A 24,685-nucleotide genomic window follows, 5' to 3' on the forward strand; every position below is an offset into this window, starting at 1 on the left:
TTCACTGCGTTGCAAACTTCTGACTGAAATTATAATACCCTCTGCAAGGGTATAAAAACAGAAAAACTAAATACAAATTTTGTTATTCTTATATCTCTCGAATAAAAAACAAGAAAAGTAGCAAACTTCGGCAAACAATTTTTTTTATATGTTAAAAGCATTGAAGCTATGACGATTTGCAGCTCAATTATTCGATAGTTAATAAAACTAAAATAGTAATTTGAACTTCAAATTATTAATAAGTCAAAAAGAATTTTAAAAAAATTACAAAATAGAAAAGTTAAATTTTTTCAAAATATTTGTATTGTTTCTATGGAAGCTTTAAGTTATAGTCGTCCGATTTTAATAAAACCGTAATTCTTAAATATTTAACCATTACTAAATGTCGAAGAACGAAGAAAGACAACTCTTGGAAAAGTTTCATGCAGATAGCTTTAAAACTGAGAGACTAGTTTGCGTAGAAACGGACGGACAGACGGACATGGCTAGATCGACTCTCCTAGTGGTGCCGATCAAGAATATATGTACTTTATAGGGTCGGAAATGTCTCCTTCAATGCGTTGCAAACTTCTGAAAAAAGCTATTTACTGAAATATTTTAGTTTTTACTTTTATACAAAGTTTATTTAATAAACGCTTCAAGGAGATTTTTGCGAGTGTATGCTTTCTACCCCCGTATCTAATTTCGTTGGTTATCAAGGATGTATGTATTTTCTATTGTTAGTTAAGACTCGACGAAACTCCTTTGGGACTGGTGATTATCAAACAATTTGCACGCATTACGGTCTTCCATTTGACAAGAATCATTTAAATTATCATTCAATAAAGTAAGTATGCAGTTGTACCAACGAAAAATTTTGCTTAAATATGAAAATGGCTTAAGCAACTAAATCAATTGAAATATTAAAAAATAAACGAAAAAAAATTGTTTCTTTTCTAAATTTAATTTTTTTTGTAGTTCTTTTGAACATAGGAATGGTTTAATAACTCAGAATAACGCTTTTAATGTTTTTAAAATCGGAAAACGATATCATATATCATCGATATCATCGTAGCTTCAATGGTTTTATTGTGTACTCATATAATTCTAAGTTTAGATGTTTAATTTTTGCAATAGCTGCAAAATCATCGTAGCTTTATTGTTTTAAAATATAGTTTGAAATTTAGACGTTTTAAAGAATATTTAATTTTTGCAAAGCTGCAAGGGTGTACAAACTTCAGCTTATTTGCTTCTTTTCTTGTTATATTAAAAAGAACTGTAAAAAAATTACAAAATATAAAAGTTAAATTTAAATACAATTATTTTTTTTATATTTTTATAGTTTCTTTATCTATATGATACAGTCGTCCGATTTTGATGAAATTTAAACCGTTATTCCGAAATATTTAACCATTACTATATGTCGAAGAACTAAAAAAATATTAAACAAGAAAGGAAGCAAACTTCGGCAAGCCGAAGTTCATATACCCTTGCAGCTATTAAATATTCCTGAAAACATTAAAATTATGATTTACTTGCGTGTATGTTTAAAAGCATTGAAACTATGATGATTTGCAGCTCAATTATTTGAGTTTCCTATGGCAGCTATATGATATCGTTTTCCGATTTTAATAAAATTAAAAGCGTAATTCTTAACTGTCAAATAATTAAATAACCAAAAAGAATTTCTTAAAAAAATTACAAAATAAAAAAGTTAAATTTTTTAATTTTATTTTTTTATTATTTTTGTTGTTTATATGAGTAAGCGGTGAAAATTTTCTTTATCCTCCAATCAGAACATTTTTCGTAGGATTGTTGCCAGTTCTGCTTCTGTAAAATGCATCAAAATTTCCTACTAGCTTCATTAAATTTGTATTTGAAGAGATTGGATTGCCCGTCCTAACACAGTCTGTGAAAAACTAAAATAAGAACATTATAAAGAGAATGTAACGCACCTGCTCCCATACATTTGGAAACGATTCTTATCAATTTTTGGAGCGGTCACACGTTTCACTTTACTATGGGATGGAGTTTGACGATAGCTAGAATTCAAGAATTTGATAAGTCATCCTGCAAGTGGCGTTCCGATGGCAATCGATGGCGAAGTCTTCTAATAATGTATACGTTCAATATTCATTCTTCCCTTCCAGCAAACCAGAAACTACAAATAATATTCCGAAATCTATAAGATCTAAGTATCATATTATAAATTAATAATTCTTAAAAGGATACCCAAAAATTCTCAGGAAAAAGAGATGTTTAAATGTTGTATACCATTTAAATATGCGAATAAGGTTAATTCAAGTTGAATACTATATTAGTTGATACCGGTTTTGATAAGTAGACGTAAGATTGTATGTTTATTTTTTAATTCAACTACCACCACAATTTTAAATTAAAAGAAAGAACGCTGTAGTCGACTTCCCCTACTATTAGAAACCCTTACTCAGCTAAAAATTTTCAAACTAAATATTCCTACAGAAAACAATCGGAGTTCAGGTGGCGCCATCTGTCGAACTGCATAGTCAAAACTAAGAGAGTGCAGCACCCCCATCTACCGCTAACAGTTCTTTCGTTCTGTCTCTCAACATCAGCGATTACCGGCAGAGCGACAGCCGAGCAGCGGTAGAGCAGCGGCAGGGCGGCGGCAAAAGTCTTAATAACCCTATAACATCTAAAATAATAGATCGATTTGAAAAAAGTACAAAAGTACTTCTAACATGACTCAGAGTGACGTGACCGACGTCTCCCTTATTTTTTTTTTAAATGCACGATCCATAGAAGTATCGTTAGTATTTCGAAGATTTCTATTTAGACATTTTTCTGAGATTCATCTTCTAGCCCAGTTGTACGGAGGAACATAGGGGAGTTCATAGCCTTATATCTGTTTGTAGTTGAAACTTGGATCATACCAGTCACTAATACATATAAAAGCGAGTTGGCAGAATAAAGCAAGCACTTCAATTTATGCAGGACTCTGGCTCTAATCCGGACGAGCTCACGAAATGTGTGAATGGTTTATTTACATAAATACTCGCGCTCAACAAAGAACAATTATAAGTGGTTTTCATTAGGCTGGTCTTCTAAAGAACCCCATTTAGCAATAATAGATGTCATTGTGACCGCCTGCGATTTTAAATAGAAAGTGTCGAGTACAAACAATAATAGTGATTTGAAAAAACTGTTCACTCATATAGTCTTTCAGTTTTGGTAAGATGAGATGTATGTATTGAATGACAAAGGGGGATTATTTTGCAAATCTTAATCGCATTGCTGGCAATCTTTTAAAGTGGTTTTGCGACTGGAAATCCCAAAAAAGGTGGCAATTTTGGCTAGGAGTCGACAAGATTAAGATTTTAACAATGTGCGTGGAGTAGGTAGACTTAAAGTAATAAAACTGTTCAAAACACCAATACCGGGGAACCTCTACTTAGAACTCTTCTGAAGTACTCCTTAAGTATTTTCCAAGAAAGTGTAAAAAAAAAACAAATAAATACCATTATAAGCGATATTCAAAAAAACAAAAATAATTATTTTCATTTATTTTAATTTTATTGATTTCCCTTAGAAATAATAAAACATTTTGAGTTTTATTTACACATAGAAAAATTGCTTACCAAGGGAATACGAACTCTGCCAATTAAAAGCAAAGTAGATATGTGGGATGGTGAAAATTAATTTACCCATTAAATTTAAAATTTTTTTTTTAATTTCGAGATGGTTTGCCAAGCTCTAGCATCTATATTAGGAAACCTATCTTAATAACACGTATGGGAAAGTTGAAGAATGATCTATTTCTAGTGAAAAGATGACCGAAATTAGTTAAACAGATCTGGAGACGAAATAAAATTGGCATGAAAATAGAGTAAAACAAGAAAGGAAGCAATTTTCGGCGTGCCGAAGTTCATATACCCTTGCAGCTATTTCAAAAACTAAATACTCTTGAAAACGTTAAAATTATGATTTACTTGCGTGTATGTTTAAAAACATTGAACCTATGATGATATTCAGCTTAGTTATTCGATAGTTCCTATGCCAGCTATACGATTGCTCCTATGGGAGCTAAATGCTATAGTCGTCCGATTTTGATGAAATTTAAACCGTAATTCTGAAATATTTAACCAATACTATATCTCGAAGCACTAAAAAAAAAATTAAAAAACACCAAAGTTGTAATTTTTTTTTATTTATTTTTATGATTGTTCCTATGGGAGCTATATGCTATAGTCGTCCGATTTTGATGAAATTTAAAACGTAATTCTGAAATATTTAACAATTACTATATCTCGAAGCCCTAAAAAAAAATTAAAAAACACCAAAGTTATAATTTTTTTTATTTATTTTTATGATTGTTCCTATGGGAGCTATATGCTATAGTCGTCCGATTTTGATGACATCTAAATCGTAATTCTGAAATAATTAACCATTACTATGTATCGAAGAACTAAAAAAAAATTAAAAATAGAAAAGTTATAATTTTTTTAAATTTATTTTTCCGATTGTTCCTATGGGAGCTATATGCTATAGTCGTCCGATCCGGCTCGTTCCGACTTATATACTACCTGCAATAGAAAGACAACTTTTGGGAATGCATGCAGATAGCTTTAAAACTGAGAGACTAGTTTGCGTAGAAACGGACGGACAGACGGACATGGCTAGATCGACTCTCCTAGTGATGCTGATCAAGAATATAAATACTTTATAGGGTCGGAGATGTCTCCTTCACTGCGTTGCAAACTTCTGACTGAAATTATAATAGGGTATAAAAATGGTACCATACAAAAAATTTTGACTGTAATTTTTATAATCAGGGATGGAGTCTGCACCGGAGAATCAAGGTTTGATCTCTGGAGGATTTCATCGATTAAATTTGCAAACCATTGTAATGTTACGAAGAATTTTGTTTTCGTTTTATTAGTTACCAATTTGAAAAATTCGGAAAATTAATGTAGATATTTTGTGTTCTAGTATTAACGATTATTGTGGTATTCTAATAGATTCAAGAAAGTAACCAAGCTTCGGCATGTCGAATTTATATACACTTACAGCTGTACCTTTATTACATTTAACTTAAGTCGATCTAAAGCAGCTATATTGTACCAAACAAAAACACCTTTTAAAGAGGTAATAAGTCGAGACGATCTCACCTTTAACGTACAAAATTTCTTTTATAAAATTTTGTGACGAAAAAGATTTAGCATTCAAATAAATTGGTACACTTTTTTATATTTCACTTGCGCCCCGCTTCAACAAAGAATTTAACCATTTGTGGCTATTTTATTGTAACGTTCTCATTACAAAATTCTAATTTGGCGTTTAAATGAAAACAAGAGAGAACGCAATAGTCAAGTTTATTATTATTTGTATTGATTATTTGATACCCGCTAAATAGTTAACAAATTTCCAAATAAATATTCCCTCAGAAAACAATCAGGTTATAACTGGCGATGTCTGCCAAACTGCATGGACAACACTAAAGTCCAGTAGCATTTTCTTTTGCAGAGCAGTGCCAGAGCACACATGAACAGTAAGAACCGCACGCACATTGCAAATTGCTCTCACAAATTAGGTGCGTGCACTTATTAGTATATCTGCTTTCGGCTGCTCTCCACTGCTCTTCATGATCGAACTCCGTTTATTAAATATGCAATGAAGTCATAAGCAAAATATAAATTGACAATAACTTTTAAAAATATAGCTTTTAGAAATATAGCTACCGATAGATACGACCAAATCACACACCAAAACCCAATAGCTACGGTCTAAAAGGTCACAGAGTGAAAGTACACACCTTCACGATTAGTGGGCGTGGCTTTGTTCCTCAAGCTTTTATATGTACCTTCCGAGATCTCGACGTTCATACAGACGGACGGACAGTCGGACATGGCAAGATCGAATTTATACAAATATACTTATGGCTAACCATTTTAATTTTATTGAAGTCGGTCATCGATATCAAATAAATAATGGCAACGACCGAAAAATTGAGCAGAAAAAATAGAGTATTTTGTTTTTGTAACAGCTGCATGGGTGTATAAACTTAAATTCCTATTCGAACAAAAGATAAATACCTTAGAACTTTAAGCGTCTTTTTCTTGATCTAAGTTATCAATTACCAGCTGCGGCATCCCTTTTATTAATGTTTTGTTGTAGGTGGAACCCAAGTGGTGATGAATTATATTTTGATAATCAAAAACTATGGAACATCCGTTCGGCGTGTGAACAGTTTTTCACCTTCTCTTGTATCGCCATGTTTTCAAAACAGTTTAATTAAAACCTAAGCCCGTAAATAAGCAATCTGATGGCGCTTTTATTGATTACCTACAATGCAAATTCGGTATACCTTGATCCCGTACATACAAAAGCAGTTCACTTAAACCGTTATGTGTATCGGATCTGTACACCGCATTGTGTAGGAACTAAAAATTACTGCGGGTGCTAGAAAAAGACAGGTGTAGGTGTGTTCGCCCTGTTCAAGTCCCTTCCTTACTTTTAGTGGGCCCAAACAGGACAGCGCTACTACGTGAACAGAATGAAGAGGACAGGCCGCACAACTGTGACCTCTCTAGAATGCCACCCTCTGAGCTCGGAATGGCTGGGGCCAATGGGAACGCCGATCCAGGCGGGGCGTGGCCTGCCATGACCATCCGTACCGCTCGCACCCTTGTGACCAGGCTCTCAGCCATTTTGCTCGGAATCAGACATGGTTCGAACATCGCGCCGACCGCACGTTACTGAATTCCGACGATGTTCCGATTGATTCTCTGCAAATATAATATTTACAATACAAAGTGTTCTCAAATCGTGTGCACGTCAGAAATCCAGTGCTTGAGTGGTTCCGATAAGTTAGTGTCGTTAATGTGTACATAATATGTACGATAAATGATTACCTGTGACAGTGATTACCAATAATTGTTAACACTTATCAATACATTGAAGAAAGATCGCATCATCATCGCATGCGGACATGCCAGAACGACACCGCAACATTTGCGCAGTCAAATCGTAAGCTCATTTTAAAATGATACCTTTGTCAAAAAAATCGCAGTTTAGATGATATTAATGAGGCCCTTTCATGTGTGAAATTGTCCCTAAGTTATGCCAAAGTACTCTAGTTTCATTTTCTAGTTGCTAAACACAGAATCTAACACTTACCCAAAACTGTCCCAGTTTCTATAAAATAGGTTTTAATCATGAAAATAGTAGTTCACCTAATAGCTTTAAATAAACAGAAAAATAGTATTTGACAAAACAATGAATAGTTGAATTATTTTTCCTATATTTCCTATATTTCCTATGGCAGCTTCATGCTCGTTCCAACTTATCTACCTTCTGCAATAGGAACAGACCGGACAGACCGACGGGCAGACGCACTCTCCTAGTGCTGCTGATCCAGAATATATATACTTTATAGGGTCGGAAACGCCTCCTATACTGTGTTGCAAACTTCAGACTGCAATTAGAATACCCTGTGCAAGGTTATACCAAGAAGGAATGCTATAGTAGAGTGCATTGACTTTTAGATACCCATTACTCAGGTAACTAATTTCAAAATAAATAAGAACCTGGAAAATTCTCGTGTTTTAAAGAATTTATCGATTTGTGGGCGTTAAAGTGGCACTGGATACATTTCGAAATAAAGTTTCGCTGTGTAGGCATAACTAGAATCTACATTTTAAGTCCCAAATCTCAAACTTTTATAGTTTGCGAGATCTCTGCGTTATTACGGACAGACGCTCAGACGGACAGACTGTCATGGGTAGATCCACTCTGCTATTGATCCTGGCTAGCAATATATATAATTTATGGGGACGGAAGCACAGTTTTAAACGAACACAATACTCCATTTTACTCTACGAGTATTAAGTTTAAAAAGTATAATTTTGCTCACCTTCAAAACACCAAAATACAAAAGAACCGAAACTTTAAAATGAATAAGCGTCTTCAAAATGAAATACAGGCAGTATTAAAAGTATAGGTAATAATAACCTGGGGCCTATGCTATGTGGTTTTGTTTCTATAGCGAAGAGTCAAAAATACAAACAACACATTCTAAATTGTCTACAACATATAATGAGGCCTATACTCTGTAGTTTAAAATCTAAACTAAACTACTAATGCATGACATAGATATACTTTTTTGGGAGTGATATCGTGAAATGTATTTGGGTTATGACGCTACATTGTTGGCCTCATTTATTAACGGATTCATTCAAGCTCAGAAAGAGACAACTATAATATTGTATATGGATATTGCGTGAGACTTTTTAATAAGTCCACGGTCACACTTGCTTTTAAACGTTAAGTTCAAGCTTTAAGCCTAGTACTCAGACTGACAAACAGTTTCGCCAGCGAACTTTATTCTTTCTAGTGAGACCGAAGTTTTCAGAATTTACCCCAGATCGTGCGCTTCGGTCGGAGATAAATTTGGTATTGGAATGGTGGCAGATACGCGACTTTTTCGTGTTTTTTGGTTTTTCCCTTCATTTCGCTTGCAAGTTCAAATCCAACAACGCCAAAGATTTAAGATTTTATTCTTTTCGCCAGAGCTGACAAACATTCATCGAGCGTTTATCCCAGACGTCTGGCAACGCTCTGCACATTTCTAGTATTTTTTTCCGTCGATCTGAGTAGCGACTTGCAAAAAGGCACTGTCCGCCGGTTACTTGCCTCTCGCTCTCTCTCAAAGGCGGCGAACGGTTTTCGTCGATCTGAGTACTAGGCTTTGTTGTTAGTTAGTTATTTGTCACGCTGCCTAGGCAAACAAATATTTATGTTTTTGTTTTTCTTGGTTTTTCTTTTTAAGTTTTTGAAAAGCATTAAATTAGCCTTATTCTTTCAATCCGGTTTTCTGAGCAAAACGGGAAAATGCCTATAGTTAATGATGTATCGTGCCACCACTACAACAGTTGGTTTTTATATGCAAGGATGGCGAAATTTTTAATTTTCTACAAATAAAAATATAAAATAAGATCAAAACCAGGGATAAAAATCGAATCAAATATCGGTTACAACCAATATAAATATTTCGATTACGGTTGCGGTATTTGTAAAAAAAAGTTACGGGTACCGGTATTGTACCGGTTAAAATAAAAATATTATTTCTTACATTATAACTAAATGTTATGTAAAAAAATTAATGAGTGAATGAGATTTTTACTTGTTTTTCTTACATTTTTTTAAATTGTATTAATATTATTAAATCATCGACACTTTTTTTCACACTAAGTATAACTTAAATTTTGGACTTTGTCGAACGGTATAGATTTTTTTGGTATTGTGAAAAAATCATCTAAAAGAAATGCATTTGCAGTATCTGAATTATTAAACGGTTAAAACGTTTTACGACTTGTGTATTTTTAAACAATACATTTTTACAGAACCGGAACTTGTAACTCGGTATCGGTAACGGTTATTCTGGTTGCTATATATTTCGGTTACGGTTGCGGTCAGGAAAAAACATCTTATATCTGTTCCGATTTCGGTTACGGTTACGGTTATGGTTCGGTTTAACCGGTTAAGGAAAACGGTAACGAAACCGGTTGGAGCGAATCCTGGTCGCAGTACCACAATGCGTTAATGCTGGATCTCTGCCATGAAAAACTCCTACTTATACGGGACCTTTTGCTCTTTTTAAGGGGTTATATAAGATAACATTTTTTAGTACAAGTTTTAAACGAGTTTACTAAAATGGTGTGTTCAAAGTCGGTGACCAACAGTACTCAAAAACGGCTAAACCGATTAGTCTCAAAGTTTAACACGAGTTTCTCAAATATATTTTTTAAGAATTAATCGAATTTTTTTTCGATAAATATATTTTTTTAAAAGCAAGAAACCAAAATTTTCTAAAAAATAACCTTATTTAGCTTATTTCTTCGATTTAACAAAACTGTAACGAAATCTGTTTGATTTTTTAAATTCAGAGGATCCAGTGTAAAGATATAGGGGTCACCGTGAGGGGCGAGGGGAGTTGCGGTAGCTCCTTTCCAAATAAATATTTTTTCCAATACTTTGTCTTAAAATACAGTTAAAATATAACTCAATATGTGTACTAAGTATCAGATAAATAAATTTAATAGTTTTTTCAGAAAAAAGTTTCAAAAATTCGTTTTTTTTTCGGATTTCTAACTGTATATAAGCCCTTAAGAAACTGTGGTGGTCCCTTAGCAAACCAGTCAAACAACACCATCAGTTCCCCTTCCTTGTCGTCCAAGCTGGTAAATGCCACTATAGCATATATGTATATATCTCTAAAAGAACAGTGATTGCATACCAAGCCTTTAAATAATTGCTTCAGGAGAAAGGGCGGTGAAAATGAAATATTAAACATTTTTTAAGTGAAGTTCTTTAGACCGGGTTTGTGAAAAGTTCCACTTTTGTAACACAGTTAAAATTTTGTTAGACAAGAAAGGAAGCAAACTTCGGCAAGCCGAAGTTCATATACCCTTGCAGCTATTGCAAGAATTAAATATTTTGAAAACATTAAAATTATGATTTACTTGCGTATATGCTTAAAAAGATTGAAGCTATGATGATTTGCAGCTCAATTATTAGATAGTTATTTTATATATTTTTATTATTTCTATGGGAGCTGTATGATACAGTCGTCCGATTTTGTTGTAACTTCAACCGTAATTCTAAAATATTTACCATTACTATATGTCGAAGAACTAAAAAAAATTAAAAAACAGCAAAGTTATAATTTTTTTTTATTTATTTTTTCGATTGTTCCTATGGGAGCTATATGCTATAGTCGTCCGATCTGGCTCGTTCCGACTTATATACAACCTGCAATAGAAAGACAACTTTTGAGAAAGATAGCTTTAAAACTGAGAGACTAGTTTGCGTAGAAACGGACGGACAGACGGACATGGCTAGATCGACTCGCCTAGTGATACTGATCAAGAATATATATATTTTATAGGGTCAAAAATGTCTCCTTCACTGCATTGCAAACTTCTGACTGAAATTATAATACCCTCTGCAAGGGTATAAAAAGCACGATTCGAATGACACCCACTTTGCTTGGAAAAGTTATTCAACTTTGCGTCCAAAAGTTATTCAAAAAATTAAATAATGCCAAAGGTGCGTCAAGAGAGTGGAAAAAACTGACAAGCTAGTATGTAAATGCACAATTCAATAAATAACAATAATATGGTCCTCATCATTGAGCACTAATATTGTGGCAACAGCAGCCATAGGCTTTAGTTTCTATTCGTTTTAATAGTCAGTTTCATTTTTTTTTGGTTCAGAAGGTATAACGTAAAACATATAGATAAATTAATAAAGTGGTATTTTTATTTTGGATGATCTTTTTGTAACCTGAATACTGGGCCTCAGTGACCTAATTCCGATTCATCAAGGTTTTCCTCCATAGGAGGTGCATATACAGATCGACGGAAAAAATACTAGAAATGTGCAGAGCGTTGCCAGACGTGAGGGATGAATTCTCGATGAATGTTTGTCAGGTCCAGGCGAAAAGAACACAAAATTTAATCTTGGTTGTTGTTGGATTTGATCTTACAAGCGAAATGGAGGGAAAAACGACAAAAACACGAAAAAGCCGCGTATCTGCCACCGTTCCAATACCAAATCGTTTATATTCAACATCTTTGATTTTGCTTTCTCAAATTAATTTGTTTGTCTTCAAGCCCAGCTGATTGACAGTATGACCGAAGGACTCGAACTCTCATTAGAAAAAATAAAGTCTTTTTGCTGGCAAAACTGTTCGAAGATCTGAGTACTAGGCTTATGGGGTTATGACAATACATTGTTGGCCTCATTCATTGCTTATTTTTTGTTTTAACTATGAATGAAGAAAATTGTCAGAACCGATACCCGATAGTAAAAAATATGACCCGGATTTTGGTATAAAAATACCATTCGATGAAATACCACCGGGGCCGATACATCAATGAGCAAATTGTATTTGAAAAGTACAGTTTTCCTCATTGATTGGAGTTGACGACAAAACGGAATTTTTAAAATTTAAAAGTAATAACTAAAACCCTTTAAACGTTGAAATTTGCGGGTGGAACACAATATAATAAACAAAACAATAGTTTGAATTTAACGATAAAAAGACAGTGTTACCGTGATCTTATTACCAACAAAATCTCAAGCCGTATCCATATAGTTGTCTCTGTCTCTGAGCTTCAATGAATCTGTAAACGAACGAGACGAACAAAGTAATGTCATACCCGTATAAGCGGGTCGAAATTATTTATTCTCCGGTATACTGCTGTCCAAAGACCAAAACACAAATTAGCCACAACAATTTTTGTGCCGTAATTTTTATATGAAGTTTTAGGCTTGGGAGCAATTTTGGTAGCCTGAATACAAAGCATATGTCATCTAAAGCTGCGTGCTGCTAATGCATAACAAACATTTTTTATTTTGGGCCACTATATGAGTCGAGTTTTCCGACCATAAGATCCCTGTTACTCAGCAAACAAACTTCAAAACAATCGACGTTTAAGAGCTTTCTTTCCCACCCCCGCTAACAGTTCTGTAATTCTGTAACACTTTTTCTCTCTCTCTCTCTCTCTCATCTGCTGGCAGCGGCAGAACAACGGCCGATCAGTGGCTGAGCAGCGGCAGAGGGCGGCAGAGGGCGGCAGAGGCGCCATAACTTCTAGGATAATAGATCGATTTAAAAAAGATTTGTGTCTACCGATAGAAATGACCGAAACTCACACACAGAACCAACCCCTACGTTCGAACATGTCTCAGGGCAATTTATGGGCGTTAGAGTGGGCGTGTCTCCGTTTTGAAATAAACTTGCACTGTTTAGGAACTACTAGAATCTGCATGTCAAGTCCCAAATCTATAGCTCATATAGTTTCCGAGATCTCGACGCTCATACAGACGGGCAGACAGACGGACATGGATAGATCGACTCGGCTATTGATGCTGATCAAGAATGTATATACTTTATATGGTCGGAAACGCTTCCTTCTACCTGTTACAAACTTTTTAACGAATACGATGTACCCATTTACTCTACGAGTAACGGGTATAAAAATACCAACAAAAAAACGCCCTGTTCTTTTGCTGATAAATCGAAAAGTGGCGAAGGTGGTCGGGGAATTTGAAAACATTAAATTGTACTAAAAATTAACTTTCAGGATATTTAATTGGATGGTAAAATTTTTTTTCTCCTATTTTAAAAAATCAAGGCAACCCTTACCATGTCTTGTATTATAAATTGAAACTGACTTATACTTTAAATTCTTTGATTTTTAAGCAGAAATTATTATTAATTATAGTTTGGAAAGTTTGTTTAATTGATGTCCCACCACTTGAGGCAATCAAAGTCTTCTGTGTATTGATATATTCGGACAAGAACAGAACTTATTTCTTGAATAAAATATCCAAAATATTTTTTCGATTCGTTCGTTTTTGAACGGAAGCTCAAATAAGGGAATGCCGGATCAAAACTTTTTTATTTTGACACGAGTCACTTCACGAGCTACATGAGCTGTACTGGTTTCTTATGAATCAAGTAGATCATAGATCACGTTATAAGCTATGATTCGTAGGAGTCATGAACCCCATGAGCTATGACTTAAAAAACATGGGTGGATCGAGTGGCTCATGAAAAAAAGAGAACTATGACTCCAATCATGCAGGGCTTTAGTAGTTTCCAAGAGAAATTAAAATTGCTTGAAGAAATTTTTTAGAGGCACTTCAGGCTTACTATGCAGGCTACAAAAATTGCTCCCAAAACAAAACATATAAACATTAAAGGAAGCAAGCTTCGGCAAGCCGAAGTTTATATACCCTTACAGCTAGCAGAAATTTAATATTCTTGATTTTCAAGATATGATATTGTTTCCGATTTAAATAAAATTAAATGCGTATATCTGAACTATCAAAATATAACTATGTCCAAAGGAATTTTAAAATTAAATTCTCAAAAAAAAGAAATAACATTTTTTTTATTATTTTGATGGTTCTAATGGGAGCTACATGAAATTTAAACCGTATTTCGGAAATATTTAACCAGTAACACATATCAAGGAACTAAATAAAAAGAATCCTTAAATTGTTTTTCATTTATTTTTCCGATTGTTCCCATGGACTTATGTACTACCTGCGCAATTTCTTGTTCATAGGATTTTCTAATATAAAATGCGGATTCGCCCTTTATTAACAAAAAAGAAATCGCCATATTTTTAAGTAAACTACCCACTGCCAGGGTGATTAAATAAAAAAAATTGGTCTTTAGTCTTAGAAAAAAATGCTTCTACTTTAATATCTTAATTTTGACTTTTAATGGCAAATTTTACAAAAAACTAAAAAAAAGTAATTGATTCTATTGCGATTTCCAATCATGGGCGATTTTATGAAATATATGGCGATTTTTTTGAGTGCTTACAAAAAATGCACAATAAATTCATACTAAATGGTATAAGACCTATGTTTAGCAGTTCAATACTATAGCATTGAAACACATGTGCTTTAAAAATAACATCGTACTACAATTTTGGGCTATTCGGTAAATAAATTAATTTACAAAGTAAACTCATTACATTCTTTACAATTGAACTACTACTTGTGCCTCAATTAAAGTTTATTTAGTTTATTTTTAAAACGTAGGTACCTATTATTTAAAACTTTCGGTTTTTTTTGAGTGTGGCGACTTTAAATTACTTTTTTTGCGTTGCCAGGCCAAGTTTAAAAATACAAATTTTGATCGAGTCGAGTCGAATTAGCTTTAATTGCTCAGTTTGATATTAAATGACCGTGTTATTTATACTATTATTATTATTATTTAGTTTTGGCTTGCAATCTATAACAATAATATGTGAGCCGCACCTTATCATTTGCCATCTTATTTTACACATATATACTGATCGTCGTAAGTATTGATTTACCTAAAGCCTGAAGAGTACTCTTGGTATATCATTCAAAACAAACAAAAACTCTTCATCACTTCGAAAGTGGCGTCAAGAGGAGTACTCATTAACATAAATGCCTAAGATCAACATTGAATTCAGCATTGGCCATCCCGTAGACCGCACAGTAAGATGAAAAATCTCAAAAAGGGCTTCTTATGGTGAAAAATCATTTAAAACTGTGGGCAACTGATACATATGTATGTATGTCGGATATTATATTAACAACTTTCTTACAGAACAAGAAAGGAAGCAAACCTCGGCACTCCGAAGTTCACATGCCCTTGCAGCAATTGCAAAAATTAAATACTCTTGAAAAGATTTAAAAAAATGGGTTTTATTTATTATTATTCCATGGGAGCTATATGATATATCCGTCCGATTTTGATGAAATTTAAACCGTAATTCTGAAATATTTAACCATATGTTGAAGAACTACAAAAAAATTAAAAACAGACTTTGCTGTTATCATTTTTTTTTATTTATTTTTCCGCTTGCTTGCTTTTGGGAAAGCTTTATGCAGATAGCTAATTTATTAAATTGACTGGGCTCTAGTTAAAGTTTAAGGTTATTAATTGCGTTGCGCTGATAATCGTTCCAACAAGTATCAAATAGTTGACACATAACATTGGGTTAATAAATGAGCTTTAAAAAATTTGTTAAAACATTAACATGCAACCTGCAAGGGTATATAAACTTCGGCTTGCCGAAGCTTGCTTCCTTTCTTGTTTTAATACTTAGTTCTGCATTAAAAGGTGGCTAACACAGAGTTTCTTAGGGAAGGGGTGTCCAAACTTTAAACATAAATTGCGCCAGATGAGTCTTACAAAATGTATTATGATATGTATATGCTGCAAAGCCAGGGTATGAATGGAAATGAATAATGAAAATGAATTGTTTTTGTCTAACATGTAAATCTAGTAGTTATTAAAGAGGAGTTGTACGATTCCATTAGTTGATGATTCCAATAGATCCCGAATTTATTTTATGGTCAAAATAAAATGTTTGCTAAAAACTCAATTCAACCTAAGCATTTGATCGTTACTAAGAATGTCTTTTGTTTGCTTTGGACAGGTTCGATTCGGTGATCTTCGAGGATGGAAACAAACACGCTGTAGTCTGGATGTAAGCAGAGCAAATGGCTCACTCTGACTTGGCTGCTTCGCAGGCGACCACGGCCGATCAGGATCATGTGAACACGTCGAGCACCGAGAATGTGCCCAAGCAGCCAACGTTGTCCAGCCTCTATCCTCTTGGAACGCAGAGAAATTCGCAATCGCAATCGCAATCGCAATCGCAATCGCACTCGCAGGCCCAAGCCCAGGCCACGACAATGGCCCTGGAACAGTACCGCCTGCAGCTGTACAACTACGCCCTGAGCATCGAGCGCTTCCGCTGCCCCCAGTATGGCGCAGGAGGAGGCGGAGGCGGAGGAGGCGGAGCGAATGCCCCGTGGCTGCACCTGAGCCCCTACGGACACCAGGGCTCAGGCAGCCTTCCGGGAGCGAACCGCATGGCCGCCCTGTCGACCATTTCGCTCTTCCCGCAAACGCAGCGCATTTTCCAGCCAGAGGAGCCCAAGCCGCAACACAGCTACATTGGGCTCATAGCCATGGCCATTCTGAGCTCAGCCGAACTGAAGTTGGTCCTCTCAGACATTTACCAGTACATTTTGGATAACTATCCGTATTTTAGAAGCCGCGGCCCGGGCTGGAGGAACTCCATCAGGCACAACCTCTCGCTAAACGACTGTTTTATCAAGTCTGGCCGCAGTGCCAATGGCAAGGGGCACTATTGGGCCATCCACCCGGCCAACATGGATGATTTCCGCAAGGGCGACTTCAGGCGGCGCAAGGCCCAGCGTAAAGTGCGCAAGCACATGGGTCTGTCGGTGGACGACGCCAGCACCGACTCGCCCAGTCCGCCCCCCCTGGACCTCACCACCCCGCCTCCGCCCGGCGCGCAGTCCGCCATGCAACTGTCGACTCTGGGCTATCCATACCACCAGCAGCACATCGGCCACTTCTTCAACCGGAGCTCGGCACCAGGCATCTCCCAGTACCCCGCCGATCCGCCCGTGCTCATGCCGCGTCCACCGCCCAGCCAGCTGGACCAGCTCCAGCTCCAGCTCCAGCTCCAGCAGCCACATGGCCAGCATCAGCATCAGCATCAGCACCAGCATCAGCACCAGCATCAGCACATCGCCTACATCAACTCCACCACTACGACGACCATTGCGAACATGTTTTCGCAGACTCGCAAGCGTCAGTTCGACGTGGCCTCGCTCCTGGCACCCGACGTCCAGATCGTCGACATTGTGTCCGAGGACCAGGAGTCCTCGGTGAGACCAGCTGCCTCGGCGAGGACAACGACCCAGACCCACACGGTCATCACGAAGCAGACCATACACCGCGAGGTTGTCCTGGGACTGGAGCAACCCGTGACCGACGCCGACATCGACACTGATGTCGATGTGGAGGTCAACGTTGATGTGGTAGACGAAAGCATTAATCCTGACTCCGATCCCTATCCAGATGCGGATCCGGATGGGGATGGGCAGGAAAAGAGCAGAGTGAAGCTGTTTGCCTCTGTTGAGGACAACAACTCGTACCTTAGCGATGGCAGGCTGTCTGATCCAGATCCAGATCCCGATCCCGATCCCGATCCCGACCCCGATCCTGATCCTGAAGATCTGGAGCAGCACCCTTACTCCGTGTCCAGCTCGGCAGCGAGGTCCTTGGGCAGCAGCAGCAGCCAGCACGAGGAGTCCAGTTCACTAGAGGAGTGTCCCCCGCCCGTTCTCCTCTCGCCCCTGCCCGCTGCAAGGCCGTCGACTCTCGGAGTGGCCATTCCAAACGCCTACATCGAACTCAACCAAGTCGATCCGCACATGCTGAGCAGGTACTACGGGACGTACATGGCCGCAGCTGCTCGACGAGCTAGTATGGAGGCGTCCAAGACTGGACGGACGTCCTCCATTACGCCACCTCCGAAGACGGAAATAGTCTCACAGAAGCAGTAGATCACATCAGACCGCCCACATTGCCCACATTGCCCACATTGGTAAAGTGTGCAGGGTCAATATATGTATATACTGCATATGATATACTAGTTCATTTGAAGCCGACGACCCACCCTGCAATACAAACACATACATACCTAAATCGATACTTATTAAATAGGGTTCTTCAGTGTAGTTTTATATGTTTTAACGAGCGTAAATAAATGTTAAACTATTGTTAAACTTCGTAGGTTGCTAAATAAGTTTAGTGACTTGATAAAACTCTGTACTGTAAATCTCACTCATCCCGATAATCACTTAATAAACTCCAATTTTTAGTATCGTCCTAACTCTGGTCATTCCAAGTGTATTTTTGGGGCACTCTTAAGTGGCTTGACCTTTGTTTATTAAACTATTCGAATGTAATGGCTTACCATTTAATAAATAAGTTTTAAATTGATATCCTACGCGATGAACACGATTGTCCGCAAATCGGACAACGGCTAGTTGTGACGTAGGGTATTATCATTTCAGTCAGAAGTTAGATCCTATAATGTCTATATATTCTCGATCAGCATCACTAAAAGAGTCGATCTAGCCATGTCCGTTTGTCCGTCTTTCCGTCTGTCCGTCCGTTTCGATGCAAACTAGTCTTTTAGCTTAAAAGCTATTCTGCATGAAACTTTCCCAATATTTTTCCTTTTGTTGCAGGAACGAGTCGGATCGGGCGACTGTAACATCCCATGAAAACCATTGGAATATCAAAAATAAAGTTTCTCACTTTTTGTAACTTTTCCAGTTTTTCATTTTTTTTTTTAATATATTTAGACTAGATATAGTTTAATAATTCATAGGATGCCATAGAATCGATAGAATAATTTTGGTGGAAGTCATCATACGATAGTTTCAATGGGTTTCAATGGGTACTAATATAATTCGAAATTAAGCTGTTTTAAAGATGTTTTATTTTTGCAAGGGTATACGAACTTCGGCTTTCCGAAGTTTGCTTCCAATCTTGTTGTAACCTTGCAGAGGGTATTATAATTACAGTCAGAAGTTAGCAACGCAGTGAAGGAGACACAATAAAGTATATCGTATATAATATATTCTTGATCAGCATCGCTAGGAGAGTCGATCCGTCTGTCCGTTTCTACACAAACTAGTCTCTCAGATTTTGAGCTATCTGCATGAATCTTTCCCAAAAGTTGTCTTTATATTGCAGGTAGTTATTATTCGGAACGAGCCGAATCAGACGACAATAAGATGTAGCTGCCCTAGGAACAATCAGGCAAAGATAACGATTTTTAAATTTTTTTTTTAGTTCTTCAAGATTTACTATAGTTTATTTTATCAGAATTACGGATTAAAATTAGCTTAAATTTTTTTAATAATCCTGCAAAAGGTTCTGCTGTCAACGCGTAAAGACCTTTTTTCCAAGGGACTGCCGGAAGTTACGCCGAAATAGCAAAGTTTTAAATATTTTTGTTTAACTTAAGTTAAAATTTTTGTTTCATTTATTTTTTATAGTATTACGATTGTTCCTATGAGAACTATATGCTAAAGTCGTCCGAAGTAAAAAAAAATTGAAAACTATATTTTTGACAGACGTTTTTACAAATAGACGTTTTGCAATTTGTGGGCGTTCGAGTGGTCGTGGCTCCGTGTTGACAAACTTGCGCTGCATAAGAATTACGACACCCAGAAAAATAAATTTTGCCTAAAATTGGAATTGGTATTTTATAGCCTAATATTTATATTTTAGCCTAATATTCATATTAGCTAAAAACGATGTTTTAGGATTAAATATTTTAGGAACCTGATGCCTATGGCGCATGCCTAGAGGTAAATCTCCTAAATACCGAAGTATAGTCTTCCATTAGAGAAATATCAAAACTATGTTTGTGTTTCAACTTTCTAGGTAATTTGTAGGCCAAATTTGAAGGCAACTATTTCCTTAAATTTAGTTTATTACAAATCGCATAGAACTTTAAAATAAATAAGTTTAACTACAGTTGAAGGAAAATATTATTTGGGTAAAGACTCAAGTAAAGTATTTATATTTGACCTCAATCATTATGTTATGAAAATAATTTCAGTACTCTTTATCTAATAGAATGCTTATTATTTATTGCAGGATATTATGTGAAATAGTAGTATACAGACTAGAAAATCAATTGGAAAATCTATATCGGCTTAGCCATAATGTATATACAGTTACCATACCAGAAAATAGTCTGGGAAAGTCTTATGCTTAGGGAGTAATGCCGTGCAGACCACTAGCTCACAGCCTTGTTTGCAAAATATATTTTAATAATGCAAATCTGCAAACAAAAAGTCCATTCCTAAAAAATTACATGGCAATCAAAAGGCATTGTCTTAGTGAGAGGTTGAGCATACTAATATTGGCATTATTAAAAGTTTATAAATCTTCGTTTCTCTGTGAAGATTGTTTTTGTGAACATTACCCTGTGACACGGCAGTTGTTGCCTGTGAACTCAAGCGTAAGCTTATCAACGATATCGGGCATATTTTCGTATTAATAATTAAACAATTTCAGCAGTTCACCGTTTCATACATGTTCGCAAAGAGTTTGCCCGAAAATCTCAAAATTAAGAACTAGAGATGGGACTTTAAGAACGATTGTTACTTTCAGCTGAAAGTAACGATTATTTAGCTTTTAATTGATTGTGTATTTTATGTTTTTATAACAATTTATAACTGTTTTCTTATCCAAGTTTAAGTCCAGTTTTCCAGGTTTATATCCTTGCCTAAGCCCGTTTGGTTTTCAGTAGCACCACCAAAATGGTTCGAAACGAAATAACATTTAAATAAATTTAATATAATTTTAGTACCAGAATTTACGTATAAGAAAAGAATGAAATATCAACATGTGGACAAAAGCTGCATTCTTTAGAACTATTTTTTTGTTTTGTTTGCGACTTTAATTCAGGGCAGTTTAAACCGCCTAAGAGAGAGATTTAGGCATTTTATTGCTTAAAACTTTATTATTTATCAGTGTTCTTATTAAGACACCTAAAATACCAATATATAACGTGTATATAAAATAACTTACACAACTTTGCCCCACATAAAAAAAACAGGTATCGTGAGCGCAGGCACATTGCGTTTTTATAAAATTTGTGCGAGCAAAATTAAATTAGTTAGTTGGAAGGATTAATATCCACATAACGACATAAATATATTCTCTTGGGTATGTATGTGGTGTGCGTGCGATTTCAATTATATGTATCGTAAAGATTTCTTGTCGTATTTACATTTTGCGAGATCACGATCACTCCCGAAAATGTGCATAAAAAAGGTAATAAATGTCTATGTCAGTTTTCTTTATTACGTAAGAATAATATTAATCGATTTGAAATCTTGACTTTAAATTTAATACTCGTGAGTATACAATTGATAAGTTTTATGAAGTTCGAAGTTATTAATTTAACACTCATCTAATTCAGAAACTTGTTATACTCAATGAAGTCTGTGTTTGTTAACATCTTGAATTCTTAAATTGCTTATTATAAGACTAAATGTTAACCGGTTCAAAAACAATGGCGTTCAAGTAGCGCCTTCTGTTAAGGTTATAACCCAACAGATGGCGCTACTTAGAATTTGTACGTAAAACAATAAATAGGTAGCGCCATCTAGCTATGAGCCTTTTTTACTTTAAATATAGCCAAATACTATTACAGTTTTCCAGCACCTAATATTAGTTAGCCAAGTTAAGAACCATTTAGTTTACATTTTGGTAACGTAAGGTACTTTACATTGCGCTTTCTACATCTTTAGCTATTAAAGAAATCTTCTCTTGAGATTCTAACAACGGAAATATAAAATAAATAAGTAAGAAACAATAAAAACATAAGAAACCAATTACTCAGCTAATAAATTAAAAAAAAATTAAAATTCCCTTCAGATAAACGAGTTTTATGTGGCGCCATCTGGCAAACTGCATTGACAACACTATAAGCAAAGACCAATATTTTAATAGTATATTCTTTTACATATATATTTCTATATCTATATTTCTATCCAATAAAATCATAATTTTAACAGTGTGTTCTTGTAAGTTCTAAGAAGATTAAGTTCCAGTGAAAAAATATGTATATACATTTCAAAGTAAATTATAGTAAAAACAAAGTGTAAAATGTAAAAATGCTGTAATGTAAGTCTGGACACTGGATAAAAAGTCAAGTGCTGGAAAAACTATTACTGAGTAATGTGATTATCTCAAACAAATTCACCAATTACAAGAAACATTGGCTATTAATTCAATTTTTTAAGGTGTAATTTACATTTTCACATTTTTTCTGTTTTTTTTTAAGTTTTTAATGGCCAAAAACGTGGAGTGTCATAAAAATATTGGGTGATGGTTGGGTTTCCCCCGGGCCTGCAGTTTTCAAAAGGTCCCGCGATTTTGCTAAAAGCCTCCACATCAATAACGCTGTTGATCAAACAAATAACAATATATAAGCTATTAGGGAAATTAAATCTATAAGTTAAAAAAATTGCATCTCAGCCGAAAATAGCTGATATATTTAAAGATAAGAGAAGGCCCTTATTTTCTCTTTGCAGACCTGGGTTAATGAATCCGAAAACCACATTTTTTGATTTAACAACTTTCCTAATATGGGCTCCATAGTACAGCGGCTTATATCAAACTGTTCTTCGAACCGAGCTCTGCCGGTGCTTTGCCTATGATCTGCTTAGATAAAGCCGCTTTTAGCGGGGGGTGGGGAAGCTGTTCGCTCTTAGCTTTTGGGGTTGACAAAGCAGATTCGGCAGATGGCGGTTAAAATTCGATTGTTTTCTGGTGAAATATTTATATTTAAATTTGTTAGCTGAGTAACAGGTAACGCAGTTAAGGAGACATTTCCGACCCTATAAGGTATATATATTCTTGATCAGCACCACTAGGAGAGTCGATCTAGCCATGCCCGTCTGTCTATCGGGAAAATAAATGAAAAAATAAAAGTTTGCTGCATTTTATTTTTTTGTATAGTTCTTCGACATATGGTAATGGTGAAATGTTTTAGAAATACGCTTCAAATATCATCAAAATCGGGCGACTATAACTTATAGCTCCCGTGGGAACAATATATTAAAAGAAATTGTTTTTAAATGTAACTTTTCTATTTTGTTATTTTTTTAAAGTTATTTTTGCCTAATTAATAATTTGACAGTTCAGAATTACGCTTTTAATTTTATTAAAATCAGAAAGCGATATTATAAAGCTGCCATGTTAACTATCAAATATGAGTGACAAATCATCATAGCTACAATATTTTAAACATATACGCAAGCAAACCATAATTTTAATGTTTTCAAAAATGTTTAATTTTTGCAACAGCTGCAAGGGTATATGAACTTCGGCTTGTCGATGTTTGCTACCTTTCTTGTTTATTTTTTTCTTAGTTTCGCGAGATATAGTAATTTTTGTTGTTGTTGAATATGGTTGAAATTTGATTAAAATCGGACGAACAATCGGACCTTTACGATAAAATAAATGAAAAAACTTTTAACTGCCCTAATTTTCAATGTTTGTTTTAATTCTTTTTTACATAGTAATGGTTTAATAATTCAGAATTACGCTTTTAATTTTATTCAAATCGGAGAACGATACTATATATAGCTGGTATGGGAACGATAGAATAATTCTGTAAAGCATCTACTTCCATAAATTTTTAAATGTTTTACGTTTGTTTGAACACCAAAGAATATTTCGTAAGCAGTTTTATTTTCTTGAGTGTTAGCAAGTGTTCGGTTTTTCAAATAAGCAGTGGCTTTGATAATTTCAGGCCAGTAACATCTATTTACCTTTGCCTCTCGCATCAGACATCTACCCATGTCCATGGCCAATTTGTTATATCTTTCCGCTACTCCGTTTAATTCATGTACATGTGGGGGGCAAGTTTACATTTCGATTCATTATATCTCGAATAAACTCTTTAATTCCTCGCCTTAAATATTCTTTGCCATTGTCGCACTGCAACTTCTGTAACCTTTTATTAAATTTATTCTCTACAAAGTGAATTTATTCCCTAAAGCAGTAATCATAAATAAACGTTAAAAGGTATTTTTCATTGCCGTAATCTAAAGAATGTGTGCCGTTTAAATCTGAGTGCACTAGTTCTAATATTTCCTTGGTTTTTTTTCTTTTATGCTCAAATTGTATATTTGACGTATTACTTTGTGTACAGTTAGTGCACTTAATGACTGTATTTTACATTAAACTAATTTATTTAGATACTAAAAATGAATTTGACCCAATGTCCTATGCCATTTTTCTTTATCAGTTAGCTTTACTGTGTTTGTGTAGATTTCTCTAGTGTTTTTTAATTCAACTACATAGCTTGTCATAAAATATAAGTTATTGAGTTTTCTTGCTTCTGCAATTGAATCTCCAAAATTGAAAAATCTAAACCGTTAACAGGCTTTTAAAAAATAAATAAAATTAGTTTCCAATAGCACCTTCCACAGGCTTACAGCTTACGCTCATTTGTAAATGTGTATAAAGCAAAGCCAACCAATTTTCCAAAATGTGTTATAAAACTTTCAATAGTAACAGGCTTTGAAAAGCTGGCCAAGAGTTGATTTTTCCCACATGATTTACTTGAGCCTATTTTTTCAAACCAGCACTTTAATGTATATAAATAGATTTTTAAGTTGGTCAGAATCACAATTTAAGTTAAGGATGTTGTGCATACTCTAGGAAGTAGAATTAGTTGTAATATCTGGTTGCAATTCTCGCGCTGGGCACTCAACGGGCGTGCTTACGATCATGTCCGTTTGACCT

At 35.3% G+C, this 24,685-nt stretch overlaps 1 protein-coding gene across 2 annotated transcripts; it reads left to right on the forward strand.

Moving 5' to 3' along the window:
• The first annotated feature begins 6,599 nt into the window (after nt 1-6,599).
• LOC128263778 (uncharacterized) lies at nt 6,600-18,230 on the forward strand. Of its 2 annotated transcripts, XM_052998975.1 has the most exons (3): nt 6,600-6,984; nt 15,954-16,520; nt 16,575-18,230. In XM_052998975.1, the coding sequence occupies exons 2-3, from the start codon at nt 16,018-16,020 to the stop codon at nt 17,899-17,901; spliced, it is 1,830 nt and encodes a 609-aa protein (XP_052854935.1). In that variant the 5' UTR covers nt 6,600-6,984; nt 15,954-16,017; the 3' UTR covers nt 17,902-18,230. The 2 variants fall into 2 exon arrangements, with proteins under 2 accessions (XP_052854935.1, XP_052854934.1); XM_052998974.1 differs by having other exon boundaries at nt 15,954-18,230.
• The last annotated feature ends 6,455 nt before the right edge of the window (nt 18,231-24,685 follow it).

Source organism: Drosophila gunungcola, unplaced genomic scaffold, assembly GCF_025200985.1.
Source record: "Drosophila gunungcola strain Sukarami unplaced genomic scaffold, Dgunungcola_SK_2 000018F, whole genome shotgun sequence".
Lineage (NCBI taxonomy): Eukaryota > Metazoa > Arthropoda > Insecta > Diptera > Drosophilidae > Drosophila > Drosophila gunungcola.

Coding starts and splice junctions, on each gene's coding strand:
- LOC128263778 (XM_052998974.1), top strand. CDS start 16,018: ATGGCTCACTCTGACTTGGCTGCTTCGCAGGCGACCACGGCCGATCAG.